This window comes from Parus major, chromosome 9, assembly GCF_001522545.3.
Source record: "Parus major isolate Abel chromosome 9, Parus_major1.1, whole genome shotgun sequence".
NCBI classification, from domain to species: Eukaryota; Metazoa; Chordata; class Aves; order Passeriformes; family Paridae; genus Parus; species Parus major.
The window spans coordinates 4,428,021-4,452,582 of NC_031778.1; the positions used below are offsets into that span (position 1 = coordinate 4,428,021).

Consider the following 24,562-nt stretch of genomic DNA (forward strand, 5'->3'; position numbering starts at 1 on the left):
GAGGAATAATTGTCTTCAGCAAGGTTCACAAGGTTCTGGAAAGAACAGAAGCTGCACATCTGCATGACCCAGCCAAATCCAGCTGCTCGTACTTGCACAGCAGTCTCCTAAAGCACTCTGATGGCCCCAGAGCCTGTCAGGGCAATGTCCCACCCCTGCAGTTGCACAAACACTGGAGGCAGCGGGTGCTCAGCTGCAGATGGTGAGAGACAAAAGGCAACTTTTCATGTCCCACACTGTGCTGAAGCACAACCCCCCTCATGGTGCCACCAGGCAGAGGATGCAGCCTACAGCTCACCAGGAGAACTGGGAGCTATCCTGTTACTTTATATATATAAAAAAAGCCTTAATCTATCACACATTTTGCTGAAAACACATGTTTAGCCCTCTAATGTTCAACTCAAAACAATCCGGAGTGGAAGGAGTCTCTGGGTTAAGGAAGACAGCAGGGTAATACCTGAAGTCTCAGGGAGCAGTTCCATAATCCACCTTCCCTTCCTGCCAACTCAAACCTAATCACCACCATCCTGCACAATCCATACACAGGGCAAGGTGAGGGACCAAGCTTTCACATTAGGTGTAATAGAAAAACATTCTTTACTCTGAAAGTGTCTTTACAAATATATATTTATATATTTAAGCCCATTTCAGGCCATAAAAGCCCATAAAAAACAACCAGTACCTTTTTGAAGAAGAGAAACTGTGAGGCAGAAGCCTGAGATGACAGACTCCCACCCAGGGGCTGCTCTGGCGCTTCTCTGAAGGCCTTTAGTTAGCACATAAAACCATCTCAAAAATCCTTTGTTGTGAAAGGAGGGGCACCATTCTTACCCCACTTTCACCACTCTCTATATGAGGTAAACTGGGATCACTTTTACATCATTGCTTTAGAAAGGAGATGTTGTATCCTGAAGACCAGCTTTTCCAAAGAACATTTGTGAATGGGTTAAAAAGGTAAGATGTGTGGATCCAACCACAATGTGCTGTTGTCTCAAAATAGAAGAAGTTGATACTAAAAAGCTATTCCAGATACATACAAGTACAAACACTAGAGCTGGTCAGAAAAATTCAGTTTCAACATTTTTTTAAAAGCAGGGAAAATTTTCTGCAGTGTGGCTTTTCATTTCCCTTCTCCTCACTTTTCTACCAGTTCCATAAACCCTTCTGAAAAAATCACGTGTCTGTTGTCAGAGTGCAAAGTCCATCCAAATCTTATGTTTCAGTTCACTATCTCTACACTTTACAAATCCTGATGGCAAACCAAAAGGTCTCAATTTAACTTAGCAAAAGTGATATCTAGAAAATATTCAACACCAAGAGGTCTTACAAAAAAACTTGAGACTACTAAGGCATTCTAAGGCACAGTGTTTTGGAAGAAGTGCTTTCTCCCTGTAGTGTTGCTTTATACACATCACGTGTGCGAGTCCGAGGGACGCATGGAGCTGCAGATGGATGCCGTGGCTCCTCCCAAGCGGGGAATTCCATCTTCTGCTGCTGTTTCAAACGTAGGCTCCCAATGCTGCGTGAAATTCAGTGAGACATTGCACCAGCTGCTGAAACTTGGGTCTCTCCTCAGGATCCAGGGCCCAACAGCAGGCCATCACAGCAAACCTGCAACAGAGAGGCACATGGAGCACAAGGGAATGTCAGCCAGACAACCACAGCCCCAGTCTGAAAGGCAAAACAGCATTTGCCACTGGGAAACTGAGGCAAGGAGCCCTGGATCTTATGGTTCATAATGCTGAACAGCTCCTTCCAAGGATGGACACCTGGAATGATGAGCAAAGAGGCTGTCACCAGAGGTCCTGGCATGATTTAGGGTATGACCTATAACAATCCAGGAAGAAGCAACATAGTTCATTGGAAATTGCTCAAATGCTATAAAAGCATGGAATGGTTTCGGTTGGAAGGAACCTTGAAGATTATCCAGTCCCACCCCCTGCCAGGGGCAGGGACACCTTCCACTAGCCCAGGTTGCTCCAAGCCCTGTCCAGCCTGGTCTGGAACACTTCCAGGGATGGGGCAGCCACAGCTTCCCTGGGCAACCTGTGCCAGGGCCTCACTGCCCTCACAGGGAGGAATTCCTTCCCAATATCCCATCTAACCCTGCCCCCTGGCAGTGGGAAGCCATTCCCCCTTGTTCTGTCACTCTACCCCTTGTCCCAGGTCCCTTTCCAGCTCTCTTGGAGCCTGTTTAGGCACTGGAAAGGGCTCTAAGGTCTCTCTGGAGCTTTCTCTGGTCCAGGCTGAGCACTCCCAGACTGTCTCCAGAGCAGAGGGGGCTCCAGCCATCAGAGTATATCTCCATGGCCTCCTCTGGACTCACTCCATCAGCTCCACATCCTTCTGATGCTGTGGACCCTAGAGCCAGAGGCAGTGTTCCATGAGCAATGTTTAGCCCAGGGTTTGTCTGACAGGCAGAACAACAGGCAGGGAAAGGCAACCCTGGCTCTCAATTTAACACACCAAACACAAACCAGCAGAGGCACTCACAGTTCATCAGGGCAGTTGATGGGCTGAGCTATTCGATAGCCATCCTTTAAATAAGCTGCCATCTCGAAGGGGTCGATGTCCACGTAGGGGGTCTGTCCCAGGGTCATCAGCTCCCACAGTGTCACCCCGAAGGCCCACTGCAAAGGAACAGTGCAGGCATTAACACAACACGCTGAACCCCAGAGCTCCTCCAGCCAGGGCACAACATCAGCTCTAAGTAAGATTACACATAGTAAGAAAGCTTTACATAAATGCTCCATATAACCAAATTCAACATGTCTTGAACTGGATTAATTAAGAATCACAGAACTGGTGTTAAATTGCCCAGGGAAGCTGTGGCTGCCCCATCCCTGGAAGTGTCCATAGTCAGGCTGGACAGGGCTTGGAGCAACCTGGGCTAGAGGAAAGTGTCCCTGTCCCTGGCAGGGAGTAGGATCCAGATGGTCTTAAAGTCTCTCCCAACCCAAACCAACCTGTGATTCTATGAAGTCAAACTAAACTTAAAATCTTACTGCACTAAGATATTAGTGCTAAAAACCAAGCCTTTTGAAACATGACATTACAGAACACCTAAATCTAAACAATACTGAGCACTGAATAAATGTTTAGTATAAAACTGTTACTTATTTTTTTACATTTTATTTCTTCAAAAATCCTCAGAAAAGTCTGCAAAATTCAAAGGATAAGAATAGCAAACTGAATGAAATTCCAATTGTTTGATTCTGAATAATCTGTATATTTGGAGCGTATGCTCAGGAATAGGACTCAGGAAAAAAAAGAGACTTAATCTCAGTAAACCTGACACCTGGATCAGCATTCAATACATTCAGCCAGCAACCCTTGCCAGAAGGAGCTTAAAGTGATGAAAAATTCCTCAATTAATCCACACACAAACTGAATACAAGGAAAATGATTTATTATCTGTTATCCAGAGATCCAGGAGACCAAACAGAGATGGGGCTGATACTGCACGCTAGTGACTCACTACTCAAGTTACACATCATCATTCATTAAAAAGGGGCAGAGTCCTGCAAGGCTCACACAATTCCTGTTTTAATGTAGAGGAATCCCACCACTGCCTTGATCCAAGCCTTAGGGATTTTTTCAGGTGGGAAGGGTAGAGAAGGGCAGGAGCACAGATGTGGCCCTGCTCCAAACAGCCACTGAAGGAAATAACCTGCAATGGAGAAGAGTGCTGAAGGACAAGGGGTAGTCATGAAGATGAGAGAGAGTGATTCAAGCAAAACCACTCTGGGAATACAGCTGTTCTAATTCCATAGGTAGCAGCATAAAAATGGCATGAAGAAATGCAGAGCTTCATGTCCAACAGCAGGAAAACCATGAATTAAGATTCAGCAGGAATCGTGGTTTGTTTTCCTACACTCTGGCTGACTGATAGAGCTGCTGGCAGGGGAGCAACACATCATTGGGAAAGTTTCAAGCCAGCAAACAAATTTGAAAGAAAGTAATCCAAAAAAGCAAGCCTGGAACAGATCCCATGGCATTTCTGCAGACACAGATGCTGTTTGTACCACACTTCATCACCCGTTCCCTATTACATGCAACGGATCACTGGGTTTGTTCCTACCAAACCCACAAAAACATCTGACATCAGCTTTTTGTGAAAGGAGTCCCAGTAGATGTAAAACTGATATTCAGGGCACATGGTGTTTCCTACACCCAGAAAAACTGTTCACTTTTGAACTCCACAGAACTCAGATGGCCACATATCTGCAGTTAGAACTGTGTGTTAAAAGGTGGGTGGCATTTATCCCTAAGCAATGAAAAAAGGACTTCTGGGTTAAAATGGGTTGGAAGAGATGCTGAATTGCACTGGAGTTTTCAAAAATGGTTACAATACTGAGATTTACTCATCCTAATAAAATTCCACATCTCACTGCCACTGTTACATAAGCTTGGATTTCCCAGTCCTCACAAACAGCAAATCACATTCCAGATTTTTTTTAAAAAGTAAAAATAAAAACAAAACCCACCATTTGATTGAGTTCATTTAGCTCTCTAAAAACATGCTTTTACAGGCAACTTCCATTTCCTCTTCTGTCCTGAAGTTTGGTGTAACACATATCCCCATGTGTTTTCCAATGAGTACACATGTGGAACACAACTGGCACCATCCCTTCCTTCCTTCTTTTTCTTGTTGTTTAAATGGCTGCAGCACTGGTACAGAGACCATGGAGGAAAAAAAACCAACCAGAACATCCCTTAAGTTTCCCAAACTGGCACCAGAACACCATCCTAGACGGGATGCATCTGAGGGAACCAAAGGAACAGGCTGAGGTTGCTGCAATACTGCTCTTATCTCTGAAAGGTCACCTCAGCTGGGAGAGGTTCCTGACCACTGGAATGAAGGCATTCTCTGGAAGAGCTGAGATTCAGGGGACTATGGGCTACACAGTCAAACACCAGCTCCTGTGAATGTTTGGGAGCTCATTATCACGGAACTCACTCCCATGTGTATGAAGCACAGGGGTGTCTGGGAACAGGCAGTGTGGATTTATGAAGGGAAGCTGTGCCTGACCAGATCGTTGCTGAGCAGAGAGAGCAGAGAGTGAGCAGAGGGTGGTGGGACACTGAACAGGATCCCCAGGAAATGGGCACAGCCCCGAGGCTGCCAGAGCCCCAGGAACATTTGGACAATGCTCCCAGGGACAGAGTGAGATTGTTGGGGTGTTTGTGCAGGGCCAGGAGTTGGACTGGATGATCCTTGAGGGTCCCTTCCAACTTGGGATACTTTACAAAAAGTAGACCAGTCCCAATGCAGCTCTCTGGATTTGACTGTGTTCCCTGGCAGCATTCTCAAGGGAACGGGGGCACTTTTGCTATGACAAAGGGCCTGATGGACCCCTGAACCATCTGTCACAAGCAGTCGATGCAGGAGTGGGAGTAGGGATGCTGCTCTAAACAAGCCACTGGTACCAATTCAGTGCCATGATCCCCTGCCTTCAGCTCTGGGGTCCTAAACATCAGAAAGATGATGGAGGTGCTGGAGCGAGTCCAGAGGAAGCCACAGAAATGCTCCAAGGTCTGGAGCACCTCTGCTTTGGAGCCAGGCTGGGAGAACTGGGGGTGTTCACCTGGAGAAGAGAAGGTCCAGGGAGACATCACAGCACTTTCAAGTGCCTAAAGGGGCTCCAGGAGAGCTGGAGAGGGGTTATGGACAAGGGATGGAAGGATAGGATAAGGGGGAATGGCTTCCCATTGCCAAAGGGCAGCATTAGATGGAATACTGGGGAGAAATTCTTCCCTATGAGGGCGGTGATGTCCTGGCACAGGTTGCCCAGAAGCAGCTGTGGCTGCCCCATCCCTGGAAGTGTTCCAGTCAGGCTGGACAGGGCTTGGTGCAACCTGGGACAGTGGAACATGTCCTAGTCCATGGCAGGGGGTGGAATTAAATGGGCTTTAAGGTTTCCTCCAACCCAAACCATTCTAGGATTCTGGGATTCTCCAACAGCTGAAAAAAGATAAAAATGTCAACAAAACACATTTCCAAAGTGTAAGAGGGAGGGAAAAAAACCTCACCACATCACTAGCACTGGAAAATTCATTGTTCACCAGGCTTTCCAGAGCCATCCAGCGGACTGGTCTGTTCTCGTTGTCCCCCAGGCAGTGGTAGTCCATGGGGAACAGGTCCCGGGACAGCGCGTTGTCCGTGATCTTCACCTGCAGCGCGTCGTCAATGCTGGGCACAGAGAACAGCAGCACTCAGCGACTGCAGCAGCACAGCCCCGCAGCAAACAGCTCTGCTCAGCCCTAAGGCACACACTCAGCATCTATCTAACTGGGGACTGCTAATCCCCATCTCAAGCACTGTCACTCCTGCATCAAGACACACTCCGTGATTAGCAAATATTATCACAGCACCAATTTATTCTGTGCCAACTGATAAGCACTAGAAAATCAGCAGGTTTGATTAAATAAAACCAAACATTTACAAGTGCAAAAAAATACTGTTAAAGCAAACAAGTAACCTCAAGTTACTCCTGCTCTATAGGAGATCCCCTATCAGAGCAATTAAACATCTTGTAGCTCTAGTACCTGTGTGGTAATAAGGCAAAGATCTGAGCAAAGCAAGAACCAGTAATATCTTTAAGCAACCAGTACTCTGTGGTCCTTAAGCATGTCTCCAATCAAAGCATCTGCTGAAAAAATGTTTACTCCCTCCACAAGAGATGCTGATGCTTGTCAGAAATAGTGTACTAAGGGAACTTATTTTAATTGAGAAAAGGTGACTCAAAATAGTACTGAGAATTCTCCCCCTCTGGGATGTGATTCAAATTCTTTGAACTTAAAACTGTGTGTAACGAAGTTCAATGTTCTCATAAACTGACTTCAGAATATGGCAAAGATGTTGGCTTCAATATTGTATGACAAAAATACAGAAGGAACTTTGGGTTGGGGGTATCGTAACAAATTGGTTTTTGTTGTCTTTTCATCTTGCCAATTGTTTCTTTACTTTGATGAGAAAAATTAAATATAAATGCTCTATCTCTGTGCTTTCCCCTCTTTACTATCTCAAATACCTTTTAATTTATTTTATTTCTATGAACTTTCAGGCCAGTTCACTACCCTTAAAATTTACAGACCAGGAAATTTCCTATCTAGTAATTTCTAAGAATTCAGAGAAATTCCTAGAAGACCCATTTGAAAACAAATTCAGTTCAAAGGGCAATTCCTCAGTGATTATATCCCTGACTTGTGTAATCCTCATGTCCACTGTAACTGGACCCGGCTGTGCCATGGGCACGTGAGACTAAAAGCATTTCCTCCCTTAAACCTGCCAAGATCACTGGAATCCTGGCTCCCTTCCCAAAATTAGGACACGGGTCTGATGCACTTCCTAGCCTTTCACCACCCGGAGCAAACCTGGGGAACAAAGAGGGGCAGGTGGTCCTCCAGGGGACCTTTACTACTGGCACTTCTTTCTCTTTCCAGATACAAAGCTCCAGGTGATTTCTGTCTTCTGTAGTCCCACTTCCTCCTCAGTGCGCTCACCAGTGAGGAAAAGCAACAGAAATTAGGAACAGAATCTGTCAGGAACCCCATCACACTGAGCATCCTTAAAAGGCACAAGAACAGAGGTGGTGGTCACTGAGTGATTGAGTTCCCAGGAACCCACCAAACACCTCCATCTCTACATTTTGGAGTGTATTCCAGCCTGAAGATGGTCTCAAACCCCTCTCTGGCATTCCTACCATTCCAGAGCACATATGTATCTATCCATCATTGGCAACTAAGAAATCTACCAATGAACAAAGTCTTTAACTCAGTTTTTAAGAAGAAAAAAAATTAAGAAAACCAACTTTTTTTAAAAAATCTATCCATTGATAATCTGTCAAAGATATTCCAAGTTTTTATTCAAGTTGAAGGGAAGCTTTAATTCTTTTCAAGCCTTTGAAAAAGAGATAGACAAACCCAGCTGAAGCATTTACAGAGAGGATGTTCTGCGTCCTTTGGAAACATGATTCCTGGCTCCCTTTGCTTTGGAGGAATACCACTGTCTACACCAGTGACCCCAAACCCACATGTTGCAGGAGAGCTCAGGCTGAGTGCAGGGAGCTGCAGCTGCAGAGGGGTCAGTACTTACACACAGTTCCTTGCAGCCAGGTCTTTGTGGATGACCTCCCGTCTGGCCAGGTAGCTCATCCCACAGGCAATCTGGATGGCCATATGTACTAGATCCTGCTGGGAAATCGCCTGCAAGAGCCCAGAGCAGCACCATCAGCCCCTTCAGCCCAGTACCTGCAGGGTGATTGGGATTGCTGTGTCCCAGTGCCCCCTCCCCTTCCAGTCCTCACAGACACAACCACCTATTGACATTCATGATGGTGCCTTACTCTAAATTTTAACTTATTTTTTTGATGTGCCAAGGGAAAATACTTCTATCTTTCAAGCACCTCACTCTTTGTACCTACTTTTCCTTTGACTGGAAGTGGACATAGGCAAAAATGGTCCATTTTACCCCTCTTCCCACACCTTTTTCACTTTGTTTCCCTGAAACCAGCTAATTTCCAGGCAGCAGCACAGTCAAAATCCTTGTCGCTCTCCAAAACCAATATCGAAGGCTGTTCCTTCAGCTCCTTTTGCAACTTCACAGTTCCATCATAATGAAAAACTTGCACGTATTTATAGCTTGGGATACCAAAAGTAGCACCAGTAAATCTGTAATTTCTTCATACACTATTTCCCTAAACTTAATCCACAATTTTCTCTATTTGTTGATATAATTTTAGGATGCATTGATTTTCTACCCTAATAAGAGGTGACTCAGCTTCCTGCCCTCTGAACACCCAGGATAAACAGCCAGGAATGCTTTCCTGGTGGGAATCACTCACTGGGGAGCCACCTCTGCAGTTCTCCTGCCATCACACTGAACAGAAGAGTGCCACAGCCACTCCTCTGGTGGCACAAAGTCAGGTGCCAGAGTAAATGGAGGTTTAATGGGCACAGAGTCCCACATGCCCGAGTGTACCTGAGGATTGTTGGCCTCCACCAATTTGCACTGTCGCAGGAAGAGCTTAAGGTTCCCCCAGTTCATGTAGGGCAGCAGCACCATTGGTTTCTCTCCCTCCTCTATACAGACATGAGTGATAGGCAGCAGATTCCTGGAAGACAGACAAATTCCTAATGTTATGGAACTAAAATTTGATAAAAGTACTTTTGATTCCTAAACACAGCAATAAAATTAATTCAACATGGAAGAAAAGCATTTGGTCTTGTATTAGGAATTGCACAGCACAACATCTCCAAATAACTCAAGCCCTAGACACTACTTTTTTTAATAAATTAAATATTTGACTACTTTCCCATCATGAAGAACCCCCCCCAAATGTTTTCACTTGGTCCAAGAGGGCTGACAAATTGTTGTGAATGCAGGTTACCGTTTGTACACAGAAGTGCTATATCCTAATCTGGGAGATTTCGGATAAAATTTTAAAACAACTATATTAACTACATTCTAAATCAACTACAGATATAAAACATATACTTCCATCGCAGCAGTTTAACAAAAAAAAAAGTCAGAACATCACATTAGATCTGCTGCAAAGTGACAGAACAGAAAATTTTAAATCGGAATCAGCCACTTTAAGGGCCTTTCCAAGCCTTTTGTGGCTCAGGTAACCCTCACGCTGCTGCATCTCTGCACATCTTCCTCAGAAGAAATATAATCTATAGTATTTGCATATATCAATATGCAAATTCATATAAACTCAAATCATAGTGGATACAGTTTCAATTTCCATTAATCATTATTTTAAATACCTGTATTTTCCACTGAAAACCATTAGTAGAAGTCACCAATTACTGACAATTGTTTTTAATTTTTAATTTTCTTACTCCTTCCTGAAAATTTCTCACAGCCAGGTGTCACATCCATGAGCTCTTGAGACCCATGAAGGTCCCAGCTTTATGGGCAGTGTAGGGAAGAAAAGTTTTTTGGACTGTTTTTCAGAAGTTTGACTTATAAAAGGGAGGAGAACAGCTCATTTGGAATGATAAGAGCAGGGCAGGTTGATTTTGTTTCTATTTTAGGTATCTTTCACCAACAACCTGCTACTCCTGTATTTTAGGCAAGGCCTGTATTATATAAAGCTGGAAGAATGGGGAACGTCCAGCCTGGAGAAGGATTCAGGGAGACCTCAGAGCCCTTTCCAATGCCTAAAGGGGCTCCAGGAGACGTGGAGAGGTACTTGGGACAAGGGATGGAGTGACAGCACAAGGGGGAAATGGCTTCCACCTGCCAGACAGGGATAGATGGGATCTTGGGAAGAAATTCTTCCCTGTGAGGGTGGGCAGGCCCTGGCACAGGTTGCCCAGAGAAGCTGTGGCTGCTCCATCCCTGGAAGTGTCCAAGGGTTGGAGGGGGCTTGGAGCAACCTGGGCTAGTGGAAGGTGTCCCTGCCCAGGGCAGCGATGAGCTTTAAGGTCCCTTCCCACCCAAACCAACCTGGCATTCCATGATTCCACACAAGTGTTGCTGAATTCCCAACAAAGAGCTCCCTCTGTCCAGGGAGCTTTAGCCCAGGTACTTTCACCTCACAGTGACACGGACTTGTCACCAGCCCTGCCTGCCCTACCTGTGGTGAAGCCCTCTGAGTTTACAGCTTTCCGTCAGCATCATTGTCACCTGCACCTCTGAGGCTTGATCTGAGGGAAAAAGGAACCACAGATAAACTTTGGAAACAAATCAACATATTAATTAAAATTCAGTCCAGATTTGCAAGTCACTTGAGGTCATTTGAGCATGAACAGAACTTGTTTGCCTCCTTTCTTAAAATGGCACTTTACAAAAAGCCCCGAAGTTCAAGGCCAAGTTCTGAGGCTCATTTCTGCTTAAAGGAGTGGGGTGAAGCTCAGAAAGGAAATCAAGCACATTCCAGGTGCTGACAGGCTGTGGTTCTGCACTTCCTGACAGCTTCTGGGCAGGCACAAGCTGGCTGCACTGGGCAGTGTGGTCTCATCCTGCACAGGACCGGTGCCCGTGGAAGCACTGGGATGTGTTGTCAAGTGCTTCCCAAGCACAAATGTGCTAAAAGGACACTGCTTTACTGCTGAGTTACCACTCCAGGTAGAGTTGTGTTTACTGCCACATGGCTGGAGGTTGCTTATGGTCTAGATTTACTTATTTCCTTGCTCTCTGCTTGACACACTTGACTCTTGGTAACTTTAGAACTGTTTGCTGTTCTCTACCCCACCTTTAAAAATGAATAAATAAATAAAACCACTGCTGACAGATAAAATTCAGGCACCTGTGGCAACTCCAGTAACCCACAGAAATCAGAGCACCCACTGGGAAGAAGCACAAGTGGTGCCTGCAACCCCTTTCCCACCACTGTTTGTGAATTTGGGGTTCTTTTCCCCCTTTAGTGGCAAGAACCTCCAGGGAAGCTTAAGGATACGTCAACGAGAGCTCTCCCAATCCCACCCTCCTCACACCTGGGAGCATTTTCCATGTCTCCCTCGTGCTGAGACTAGTTCTGGCAGGGAGCTGGCACAGGAGAGCCTAGCACAGCCCAAGGAGCTCTCCTTGCTGCACCACTAAGGGGAATTTACATGTTGTGGATGAGTCAAGCCAAGGTTTTACTGCCCTGGGAGGAAGAACAGGCAAGAAACCATCTGTTCTTCTCCCTCCTCCAAGGTCTGATCCTGCTCCCTGTGTAGCCCTGACATCCTCTCCTAACTGAGCCTGAGCCCTGCAAAAGAAATTGTGACTCTGGCTGAGTCAAGAGTGATGGGAGCACTCTGAAGAAGCTCAGATGTGCCACCAAATTAGTGACAATTATGGCTTTGGTATATTATGGGATGCATCAGCCAGTGCTTTTGGGCCCATCACTACAAGGAAATCGAGGGGCTGGAGCTTCTCCAGGGAAGGGAATGGAGCTGGGAAAGGGCCTGGAGCACCAGGAGAGGCTGAGAGAGATGGGAAAGGGGCTCAGCCTGGAAAAAAAAGAGGCTCTGGGGGGGACCTTCGGGCTCTGCACAGCTCCCTGACAAGAGGGGACAGGCAGATGGGTCAGGCCCTGCTTCCAGGGAACAGGGACAGGATTGGAGGAAACAGCCTCAAGTTGCACTAGGGGAGGTTTAAGCTGGATATTGGGGAATATTTATTGATAGAAAGGTCAGACATTGGAACAGGCTGCCTGGGGCAGTGGTTGAGGACATGGGTCAGTGGTGGCCTTGGCAGTGCTGGGGGAATGGCTGGGCTCTATGGTCTTCAAGGGTTCTTCCAACACAAATCTCTGATTCCCTTCTATTTGTTAACAAGTCTGTAAGTGGGGATGGTACGAAGAGGTTTTTGCAGCGCAGGAAACACTGAAGCCATGGCCAGCTGAAGTCTCTGGTCTGCACTCCAACAGAAGTATGAGAAAGAGAAGGGCCTGTGGGCTGGACACTTGATGAATTTGATTATGTATGAGACAGATGCAAAAGGCTTGGAAAGAGGAAAGAAAAACCAAGATCCTACATTAAAACAAAGTTACACAGCCCTTAATGACTGAATCAGGCAGTTCTAAAAGCCAGTATTAAAAATGGAGGTGGAAATGCAGATTCTGAGAAGTCAGAGGAGCAGGTTACCTGTAGAGAGCTTCAGGTGTAAAAACAGTAATTACAGGGCCCAAAGACCTCAATGTCTTCACCCAGCAAATGATGAAGGGAAGAAAGAGATTCCTGGGTGTGAGTTTAAGCTGATTAACTCCTCACACACTCTCTGGCCCTGTGCTTGCTGAACTGGTTTGCTTTTAATTATAAGAGCCACCAAGCAATAATTTGAAGCTTTAAATCAGAGACTGTTTAAGAGTGGATTTAAAATCTACAGAACAAGTCAGGCTGGTTTGGACAATGCACCCACTCATCTCCTCATGGTGACTCTTCTGCCGCTGCCTTTCCTTTTCCAGCAGGTCACTGTGACGTTCTGTTGTTTTCTCCCCACGTTATAGTGGTTGAGCACCCAAAAGGATGATTGATTCCCAGGCAAGTATATACGGAAACTGAAATCTTATCTTGTGAAACAGTCCCACCATCCATATTGTGTTTGCTTATCAATATTATTTCCTTGTTTTCTGCATGGAAAAAAGCTTACCCAACACCAACAAATTCAACAGACTCAGAACAAACAATAGTGTTCGAGGCTAATCCTCCCCTAGTTGAGACTAGTGCCAATTTAGAACCACCACACAATTTGATTATTGTGAGTTTGTACTAGATATAATTCAAAACACAATATTAATCACCACTTTTTGGAGTGATTCTTGTCAAAAAGAGGAAAATAACACCAAAATACTGCTACTCCAACAGTCCCCACTGCAATCAGGCCTTTTAAGGCCATTTTCATCAGTTACAAAGGAAAAACTTCAATTAAACAAACTCTGTCACATTTAGTAGACTATAACCTCTTTTGAGCAACCAATACACACATTCTTCAGAGACCAGGACAAAGGTGATCTTGGCAATATTACACTTTATGTTGTGAGGGCCTAGTGAATCTGAGCATCCTGTACTGAAAATCCTTAAAATCAATCCAGCAAACCCACCATTTATAGTTTGGGTAAGAGAAACAGAGCCCCAGAGCCACGCCAGTGAGTGTCAGAGCAATCCCAGAGATGTTTTTCCAAGGACATACTGAGATGAATCCTACAGATTTCATCTTCCTGCCTGGGCCAATGTATAACCCTAAATTCCCCAAACTGTGTCAATCCCTGAGTGCTACACTTAAGCACATACACTTTGTTTTCTTCTCAGAGCTGTCTGTGCAGTCAATCAAACAAAACAAGGGAAGGATCCTGTCAAACCCAGGGGATGCCCGTGGGCTTTTGTGGCTCCTTTTGTCTGCCCTCAATCTGTGAAAATGTCGGATATGAGCACAGCCACACAGCTACAGAGGGGAGAGAGCCTCCCACAGAGCCAGAAACCTCTGACATTACAACAGCTACTTGGAGACACAACTGAGGAGGTCACAGTCTCCCATTTATTAAATTTGGGTACCAGGAAGAGCCTGTTGATTTAAGTTGAATGCTCCAGGGCAAGACAACAAGGGCTCGTTGTAAAACTTCCTCAAAGTTCTGCAAAAAGCTAAACTGAGGTATTACCATTATTTGTGATTAAGAACATGTCAGTGCTCAACCATGAATGGAGTTGCAGTTGGATAGTCATGAGGAGCAGCCAGGTTTCCATAAGGTGATCATGCACCAACAACTGAGAAACCAAAAAGCAGCAACTTCAGGTAAGTTCAGAAGAATATTTAACACCCAGTAATATTCCAGAGGCTCAGTGAGGACCAAAAAGGTCCAACTTTCAGAAGGTGCTTAAAACCAAGACTGAGATAGATGTAAATGCAGTCCAGAAAGCAAGATGCTCTCCAAGCCCTAGTTTTACCCAAAAGTCTGGCTGTGAAAGCCTGCCCTGAGGCTCAGGGCAAGAACAAGGCAGGATTCCAAGCTCTGATGGAGCTGCAGGTTTATCTCCTGATATCATAGGATTTGTATGCAGCCAGACACAATGGGGGTCCTGGAACTGCTGATTTTACAGAAGAGGCTGATCTCTGTGTGCTGGGATGTGCTGGGGCCCTGCCTGGTTCACAGGGAGAAAAAACACCTATTCCATTTTTACTGACTTCTTAAAATCCAGCTGTAAAAATTTATTTAAAAATCTTTGTATGTTACCATTCATTGATCAAATGAATCATCAAGTGAAAAGATCTTGGGGAAGTTCTGTGATGACACTAAATTGAAGGAAATTACCTGCTCTGAGACCAGGTACTCATCAGCTGCAGGGCACCAGGCTCTGCTTCTCCAGGAAAAGTCACTCCACACCCCAAAGGATGTAGCAGGGATAAAAAGTGGCAATTACTTGGATGAACTGCACGCTTTTATGAGTCACTTTTTAAGTTAGACCTCCCAGAACCTCAAAATAGCAAAGCACAGCTTAAGTAGAGCACAGAATTCTTTAGGCTGGAAAAGCTCTCCAAGATCATCAAGTCCAGTCATTTCCCCAGCACTGCCAAAGCCACTCCTAAGCCATGTCCCCAGGTGCCACATCCACACATTTGTTAAATCCCTCTAGGGATGGGGACTCCACCTGGGCAGCTGTGCCAGGGCTCAACAGCCCTTTCTGGGAAGAATTTTTCCCTAATATCCACCCAAACCCTGGGACAAACTTGAGGCAATTCCTTCTTGTCCTGTCCATTGTTCCCTGGGAGAACAGACTGACACCCACCTCACAATCCCCTCTCAGGCAGCATTACAATTTAAAAGACTGTAGAATGGTCACTGAAATTGTTTCTTCAGAAGACAAAGCAGAACCTGAAAATCCATGTAACCACAGGTTTCAAAACTGAACTGTGTCATATTTGAATCCTCTCACAGCCTGCTACAAGTAGTAACAGTAGATTCTCTCAGCACTCCTGTCAGAAGCAGCTCTGCAAATGCTACAGCCAGGAGCTCCAAGGCTTCTGATGAATGTTTCCAACAGCAATATTTAAGATGTTTTACCTGCAGCTTTTCTCATCTTCGGACTATTTGTAATGGCTTGTTCCCCTATGAACTTCCTCCTGTTTCATACTGCAAGGTAATACTCCCCCACATCACACACAGCCCATTTCCTACATACCTGCTTTTTTCACAACCTTCTATTACCTTTATTATTTTTCAGTCTTGTGAGCTTTGCCAAATATCCCATTACAAAGCACACAGGCTCCAGTTATTTAAGGGTGACAGGCACAGAAGCAGGCACAGTGGTCACAGAGTGTGGCCACAGGAACTGAGAGTGCAGGGCTAGAGCAGCTCCAGGTGATAAATGCTCCCAAGTATCAACACATCCTTGTTAATTACTGCTGCTTCTTCGTGGCAATTAATTAGGTAAAACTGCTCCCAAGGCAGAATTCCACCCCAGTTCAAAGAGAATGCATGCCTGAGTATTGCTTTAACCCTTCTACACGAGTCTTTGGAAGAAACTCAATGCCTGTGCTCACATCTGTTGCACAGGACATTTTTAATGCTCTTAGCAGGTAACTTTCACAACTTTCCTTCACTAGAAGGATGCTAAAGGAATGCAAGAAGTCATGATCCAACCTGCTTTTTCATAGGCAGAAAGGAAAGTACACATAAAAAATATTTCAGCTTTAAAATTTCAAGGCCCCAGGAGTCAGGCAGGGCCAAGTGGAGCCAGTGGAGCATCCGATGATTCCTCCTGCCATGGACTGAGCACAGCACACTGTGCTCCTGTTTGCAGCTTGGAACTGCAGGAGGTGTTCTGTGGCAGCGGCCTCAGGGGAGACAAAGAGTTACATTGTCCCACCCCAAACCCCTTGTGAAGGGCGGCCCAGGTGCTCTGATTGGGTTTCAGTCCCTGGGGGGTTCTCCCTTGCTGTGTTTCTGATGGTTCCTGACCCTGAACTCCACCCTCGGGGGTGGGGACCCTCGGGGGTTCTGTCCCTCAAAAACCCCTGCTGTGCCTCTGTTCGGGGCTCTCTGTTCTGGACCTGACTTTGTTCCCATGCTGAATAAATGGTTTCATGAACGAGAGCCCGTCTCGTTGGTGTTTGATGCTGGTCCCCAAAATCCTGCTGCTTCCCTGGACAAGATCCTGAAGTTGCTAGCCGCAACAGTGTTCAGGTCATCACTTCCATAAATCAACATCGCCCTGCTTTCCAAGGCAGCCCTGCATCATACAGAATTCCAGTCTCCTGTAAAGGTTAAGACATGCACACCAAACCACAGCAGGAGGAGATTACAGCATGGGACACCACACTTAGTCCTGGTAACATTTCCAGAGAGCAGGATTTCTCTTCCAGTCCTGGTATTCAGGCATCAAGTATCAACCACATGAGTTTATTTTGCAAAGCGAGCCAGCTTACACTGACAAAATCAAGCCTAATTTAAATAAATCCTGGGATTGAGTCAACATGACACTGCTAAAATAGGGAATGTTATTCTGATTTTCCTATATTACAAATGCACATGCAGTTTTAAACCACAGAAAAGGGCAGAGAAAAGCAGGATTTGGGGACAGTCTTAGTTCCCTGTGTAACAGTAACACCAGAAACCAAGAAGCAGCAGCAAAGAGGAGAAAGTAAAAGGCTCTTTGGTCAATAATCCATTTAACTCAAAATGAACCTAGAAGTGTTAAGTAAATGCAAAGTGAAACTGGGAAAGAGAGACATGACAGATGTCATGGTCCAAAGGACAAGGGGCAGCACATAATTAAACTGATGTACAAGCAGAGATTTTAACTGTATGTAAATTGAAGTGTCCTGCAGATGAATATCTTTAAATGATGTAGTACAGTATTTTGGAAATCATCCCCTCAGTATTTTCTGAAGCATAATTTACTGCTTTAGGTGTCTCAGGGTATTCTCTTAAAGATCTAGGATTAAATGACAAATCAAGTGCATTGTTAGGGTGATATTGAGAAATTTGCTACTTATCCTGATTTCTTTAAATTCAAGTATCGTCCTTTATGAAGACACTCAAGAATTTAGCTCAGATGAGCAATAACTCTTGATTTATTTTTTTGGCATAAACTATATTCTTCAGAAACAGGATCCTGCACTCTGATTTTGGAAGGTTAAATACTTTTGAACAGTTAGTTCAAATACTGTATGTTTAAAGTATGAACTTAAACTCAGAACTATTTTCACAAGGCTGTGCTTTTAAGAATGAACTGCCCAGAATAGCAAATTTCATCAATTTAAAGGTGACTGCTTGAGAACAACTGTGGATGCTCCAAGTTCTGGTATCTGTTTAGTGTGAACAAGAAACCTTCACCTTGGTTAAGTGTGGACAAGCAGCTCTGTGACAAACCCCCTAAATGTGCTCATTGCTTTTTCCTGTTTGGCACAGCCTGATTTCTCAGGATTTCTATTCCTACACTTCTCAACTGCATGAAGTTCTACAGGGTCACCAATCTTGCAATGGTTTGGGTTGGAAGGGACCTTAAAGCTCATCTCACTCCACCTCCTGCCACGGGCAGGGACACCTCACACTAGACCACAATGTTCCAAGCCCTGTCCAGCCTGGCCTGAACACTTCCAGGGATGGGGCATCTCCTCCTAACTAGACCAGCAATAAATTTTAAAAAATCTAAACAGTAAAATGTCAGAGATAGCCAAGAATGCTGAAAGTCTTTTAGTCACCTAAGATGACAGAACTCAAAGCTTTGTTAAAAGTTGGTAAAACAATATAGTTTAAAGAGTTGACCTTTGTCAACACAGACTTTTTTTCCAGTGCTTTCCATGGGTGGTTTGTTTCCAAACACTCCTTCCTTGTACATCAGAAAAATGTTAAGTGGTAAGAACATGAAATGGGAGCAGCTGGGTTATCTTGAACAGCACACTGGGTTGTTTTTACCAAAAGTGTACCTTGGCCAGAACATCCTAAATGAGTCAGGGCTCTGCACAGCTCACCCTCACTTCATATGTTCCTGGAATAATACAATTCCATTTGTTTTGTTAAGCATTTTCTCCTTCACAGGAAAAGCACCATTAAACAATGTGTTCTTTAAATCAAAGGTGAAACTTGTGTGTTTTTTGTAATGATTTAAGATTCCCCAGAAAGGCTGAAGGGAACTATTAAACCCTGGTAAGAGATGAAATGCCTGCTTGGAGAAACATGCCATCAGAGACACTTCCAAAACTGAGAGGGATTGGAAACTGATTGGAAAGTGAAGCATTACACCCTCGTAACAGAATTTTTCTGTAAAACAAAAAACACATCAAAGAAAGCAAATGTCAGCAAAGTCTCCTCTTTCTAACTAAGAACTTAGTCAGGTTGTGTTGATCCAAAGATTCCAAAATCCCAAATATTCTAGATAACATATCCTTGTTCTTGCTGGCAATGACACACATCCTCAATCTTCATCAGTGTCTGTTTGAAAACAGAATGAAGGCAAATTTTCCACTGAAATATCTAAGTGTGAAAGTAACTATGACGTTGAGCACCTTGCCTAGCAAATGAACAGAGTGGAAGTATAAAGTGCAGAGAACACAACAACTGTATGGCCAACATGAAGGATGTAGGACAGTCTGAACAAGTCATAACTTTTCCCCAGAACGTGGGATCGTTGTAGTCTGAAGTTATTAGAGTTTCCTGAATGCCAAGAGAGATCCATTTTCCTTTTAAGCTCTGGCACGAGGCACTGCACATATCAGAAGGCTCAGGCACCCAGACACAGATGATACAGCATTAAAAAAAAACTTATAAACTCATCTATTTCATGAACATGCATGTAAAAACTCTGTCACTGCCATGGGCATGTTACAACTTTCTCTCTGTAGTGAACTGAAGTTCCATTAAAGAAAAAACTCCTTTAAGGATCTGGAGTGAAACCCAGGGATGAATCCTCCTTCAGCCTGTCTTTGTAAGAGATGTGGTGTTGAGACTTCAAGAGAAGCATCTCCAACTTTTTATCAATTTTTTCCCATCAATTTAAGAGCTAAAGAACAAGTAATCACTGAATCACTTCAAAAGTACTTCAATAACTTCATCAAGTGTTCAAATGAAAGACCCCAAACTGTGTGGCAGATGAGAAACCAGTCAGATCATGCTGAACAAGCACACTCCCAACTATTCAACCCCTGCACTGCTATTGCTTAATCAGGTTCCAACTTGCTTTTTGAGAGTCTGATCTAATCTGCTCCAGTTTGAGACAACAGGGAATACAGAATATCCCAGGAAACTCTCTGGATGGGCTCTTCCACCTCTCAGGCAGGTCCAGGCTCTCTTGGTTTTCATGTATTACTGACTCCTTTAAGAGCAGATCACTTCAGAAGGGGAACAAGTACAATGTTCAGAGAAATCCAGGGAGCCTGTTTTCACTGAGCACTCTCCTGGCTTACAGCAATGCTCTGCATCTCAGTAGAGCTCTGGAAAACACTGGGGAAGGAAAGTGGGAAGGGCTGCTGCAATTACTGCAGTCAACTACCTGTGCTTTTGATCCTTTGGGGGCAACAATCTATCATGGGGAAAGAATATAGGGAAGAGACAAACTGACAAGGCTGCAATTACTCTCCCTCCAGGGCAGGAAATACCCACAGATATAAGTATTGCCTGATGAGCTCAACAGCCACAGCATTCACCTTCCCCAGCACAGGAAATGAGAAAACTGACAGCACATTCCCTCTGTCCACATTACTGAAAATAGCCCCTCTTGAAAGGGTATTGATGCTGTAATACACTGACAGCTGAAGGAGGGAGACATGAAAAGAGATCCATTGTAACAGGTACTTAGGGCACAACTTTTCTTCATGTATTTTCATCACAGCTTGCAGGGACAGGATAAGGGGCAACAGTTTTAAATGGGAAAAGGGTAGATTTACATTTGACATAAGGAAGACAACTTTTAAAAAATTATTTATTTACTCTTCCCTGTGAGATCAGACACTGGCACAGGTTGCCTGGAGATACCGTGGCTGCCTCATCCACAGAAGTATCCCAGGCCAGGCTGGATGGGGCTTGGAGCAACCTGGTCCATGGAAGGTGTCCCTGCCCATGGCAGGGGTGGGAGTGGATGGCTTTAAGGTCCCTTCCAACCCAAATCATTCTGGAATTCTAGGATTCTCTTGAAATTCCAGGTTTAAAGCCATAACAACTCTCCTAATGTCAGAACAGTGTCTTCAGTTTCTCAAGCTCTGAGCCTGGTGAGAAAAAAAGGGGTGTTTCCTCATGGTACCTACTAGAAGAACTTCAGCTCACATTTTTTAAAGATCTGGAACACTCCACCCTCCCTCCTCATTGTTTCCTGACATTTCGGGTAACACTGAACTTCATTTTATCACTTTCAGAGTGCACCTCTGGGTAAAACAAGACAGTTCTGGAGCAGCTCATACTTGGAAGGGATAATTTAACTCCACAGACAAAGCCTTTATTCCTCATCTGCTTTCCATGACCCTCAGGCTTTATTGCCTTCAGCAAAGAGATACTTAAGTCAGTTTAATGGTTCGCATACCCATCAAGCTTTTATGGTCCTGCTCAGCTCCTGCTCATGCCAGAACAGCAGTGTGTGTGTGGCCACACTGAGTGAGATCAAGGAAAAACTGTGATTACATGAGAATTTTTGCAGGTTTTTTCTTCCAACCAGATCAAATTCCCAACTCATTACATGTCCCAGCTGCACACACAGCAATCACAGCCAGGGTGTGAAAATGAAGCTGCTGTGAGGAGAGGGGATGTTACATGGTTTTTCCCTTGCAAACTTGTGCTGCCGAAGCCCAAGTATCAGCAAAACCTACTCTACACTTTTTACATACAGATCCTTTTTAATGCTGGGAAATTCTCTACAGTGATCCTATGAATGCCATCACTCCCTGAAGACCATGCTCCAGTTCACTGCACTGAATCCTTCCCAGCAAAGGGAAGAGCTTTATTGTCCCTGTAGGACACTGCTGTGTTACAGACACAAAGCACTGTAAGGGAGAATTAGGAATTTGGGAGTGCTCTGGAAGTCCCATTTTGGGAAAGCAATTTAGTAAGAGGTCATGGGAGGCAGCTAAATTAAGATCACTTTTGACAAATGTTGTTATGTTGTTTAATCCAATGCTATAAAAAGTAGCTCATGTGCCAAGGGCTAAGTTTTTGAGAACTATATTAAATAACAGCCAAGAAAAAAAAAAGACAGAACTGTTTGGCAGGGAAAGCAAACAGAAGAAGCCAGAATTCAGAAAATGTTCCCCAAATACTGGAAAGAAGCATATTTTTTTGGTTTTTAAATAAGAGAAACCAGGCTGAGTGCTGGGGCTGTTCACCTGCAGAAGAGAAGGCTCCAGGGAGAACTTAGATCCCGTTCCAGTGCCTACAGGGGCTCCAGAAAAGCTGGAAAGGGACTTGGGATAAGGGATGGAGGGACAGGACAAGCTTTAAGCTGCTGGAGAGCAGGGTTAGATGGGATATTGGGGAGAAATTCTTCTCTGTGAGGGTGGTGGAGCTCTGGCTCAGGTTGCCCAGAGAAGCTGTGGCTGTCCCATCCCTGGAAGTGTTCCAGCCCAGGTTGGACAGAGCTTGGAGCAATCTGGGCTAGTGGAAGGCGTCCCTGCCCACGGCAGGGGGTGGAGCTTTAAGCTCCCCCCCCCAAACTAATCCATGATTTGTTCCATGATTCTCTGTCATGTGAGAGAAAAGAGCACCACAAGCATCTGATTGTGTCAGAAACAGACCCAAGGTTGCTGTTTTCTTTAAGTAAGGTATTTTTCTTAAAGGTGGCAGAGAATAAATGGGTAGCAGAAAGATTCAACAACAAAATTCAGCAGCTTCATCATTTCCCAATCAGTACCTTCAAAAATTAATAGCCAGGCAAAAAAAAAAAAAAAAAAAAGTAGAATGAGTTGAAATTCTTACAGATGTTTTTTTTTTCCAAGAAAGAATTAAAGAAGTTGTCAAATGAAAAACCAAAGGCAACAAGACACCCAACTGAAATGACAAAAATAAGTGGTGAAACAACCACTGCACTGGGAATTGGCAAAAATCTTGTGTGTTACCAGAGAACTAGTGATGATCGCAGAGGAAGGGATAGATGCAGGATGCATGTAACATAGGGATACACTTAGGATAATGTAATATACACATAGGATACATGTGACAGACATGTAGGACATTTTCCAGTATTTTCATCTACACCTACCTTGTTCCTTTAGTCTACCTATCCCCACCTGAATCACTCCAACAAGATGTTTCCTGAACACAGGTGCTGTATTTGGATAAATTCAGTTCTAAATGCCAATTCTCACGCTTCAGTTGCAAAGCTTAAGGAGGGCAGAACCTATGCCCTGTCTTTTGTACAGTCATGCATTTTAAAAAGATCTTTAAGATGCATTTCAGGTGTTTTTCAGCAATTTTGAAGGGACAAGGTTGTGACTGGGAAGACAATGACATGCTGGGGAAAAAAAATAATTTTTACTTAGAAGAATAATAAACAAAAGTATTCAAGGGCAGTGACTGAAGGCACTGGTGAAGAACACATGCATTTTTCTTCCATATAAGATTGCTGTTCTCTGTGGCTGAAGGAAGCATCCAAATTGCTTTTGCTTTTCATCATATGTGTATTTTGGAGAGAAGGGGGGTTGTTGTAAAGCCAGGCTTGGCACCCTCAGCCTGCAGCACAATTCAAATATCTGCATACAAACTTGCTCCTTTATGCCAACATACCTTTAACAGTTTTGACAAAAACTTGTTTCTCTTTACTGGGGTCTTTTTCTTCTATTAGAATTCCATGGAAAATGCGCCCAAACGTGCCTAGGAACAGAACATCCAGTTAGTAATGTGTGGTTAAGAAACACTGATAACATTAGGAGTATCTTAAGCAAACAGTACCTTTCACAGCAGAAAGCAAGAAACACCTGCAGTTAAAGTGTCTCTAAACCCTATAAAGGCATCAAGAGAGAAGCAAACCTCTCTCTAGCATGAGGGGGATTCATAACTACAGGCAGTAAATGCTGAAGTTTTACATAAATAAAAATTAAGGGCACAAGCATGAGAGTGAACTAGTGATAGCAGTGGAGCCTGGTGAAATTAAGTATCAATATGATGATTATTTGTGGCACTGCAGTCAACTCCCTGCACTAAGAACTCCAGCTCCCTTTTCTCACCCACCCAGTCTGCAATTCTAAGCCAAGGCACTTCTCACAAGGACCAAGTTTTTTTGGAAACCTTCACAAGGAAACAGCAATTTTGACCAGCCAGCACACACAGAACACTTTGAAATAGCCAATGTCACATTATTCACAAGTTTCACCTCAACTGGAAAATGCTGGGTTTGTCTGGGGGGGTCTTTCAGACTCTCCAGCATGTTTCCATTCACAGGATGTTACTGCTGCTACTGCAGGAAGAGGAGCAACTCTGAGGAGCTGGGCTGAGAACAACTGGTAACACACAGAGAATTAATTGGTTTTACTGCTCAGCTTGGCAACACTTTTCTGCACCAAGGTGTGCATCATCTCCACACAGTCTACTCCAGACTACAGCCCATTCCCAGGGATTCCTCCTGCCTGACTAGGTTGAAAGACCTTTGATAGTATGAAATACAGGTCTTTATTTGTTTCTAAATACCTTAAACAGGGGCAGTGCAACATTTGTCACCTGGGGCTGCAAGGGAACCCTGCATGACAGGGTCTTCAGTCTCACTAAGCAGCAGCTGAACTCGGTAGACTCTCAGGCAATCACAACACCATGAATTACTTAACAGCAAGTAAAATCCTCCTGTCCTGGTTCTTGAAGACTTTGAGAAAGTGCCTAAATATGTATTTCCAAAATGTTAAAGCAGGTGAAGATGGAAGCGATGTGAAGCTATGGAAGCAATGTGAAGTTTATAATGAACCTGTGGCCATGACCAGTAAAAAATTTCCACACGTGCATTTATTTTATCCTCTTCTTCCCCTCTGAAGCTCTTTTGTTCTTTAGTGCAGAGACTCAACACCACTACAATTCTGAACTAAAACTAGTCAGGTCTTCTAAGTCCTCTGATGTGTGGATGTGGCACTTGGGAACATGGGTGAAACTGGCAGTGCTGGGGGAGTGTTTGGACTCAATGACCTTAAAGGGCTTTTCTAACCTTAATGACTCTGTGATTA

At 44.3% G+C, this 24,562-nt stretch overlaps 1 protein-coding gene across 2 annotated transcripts in view; it reads right to left on the reverse strand.

Annotated features, from left to right (window-relative positions):
- Positions 1–609: 609 nt before the first annotated feature.
- Positions 610–24,562, reverse strand: part of RYK (receptor like tyrosine kinase) — a 47,116-nt gene continuing 23,163 nt past the window's right edge. For both annotated transcript variants that reach the window (XM_015638129.3, XM_015638127.3), the window contains exons 9-15: positions 23,142–23,228; positions 10,590–10,659; positions 8,984–9,116; positions 8,099–8,208; positions 6,034–6,193; positions 2,494–2,630; positions 610–1,611 (exon numbers count right to left, since the gene is read on the reverse strand). In XM_015638129.3, coding sequence (XP_015493615.1) covers positions 1,500–1,611; positions 2,494–2,630; positions 6,034–6,193; positions 8,099–8,208; positions 8,984–9,116; positions 10,590–10,659; positions 23,142–23,228 — 809 coding nt within the window. In that variant the 3' untranslated portion in view covers positions 610–1,499. The remainder of the gene's footprint in view (positions 1,612–2,493; positions 2,631–6,033; positions 6,194–8,098; positions 8,209–8,983; positions 9,117–10,589; positions 10,660–23,141; positions 23,229–24,562) is intronic.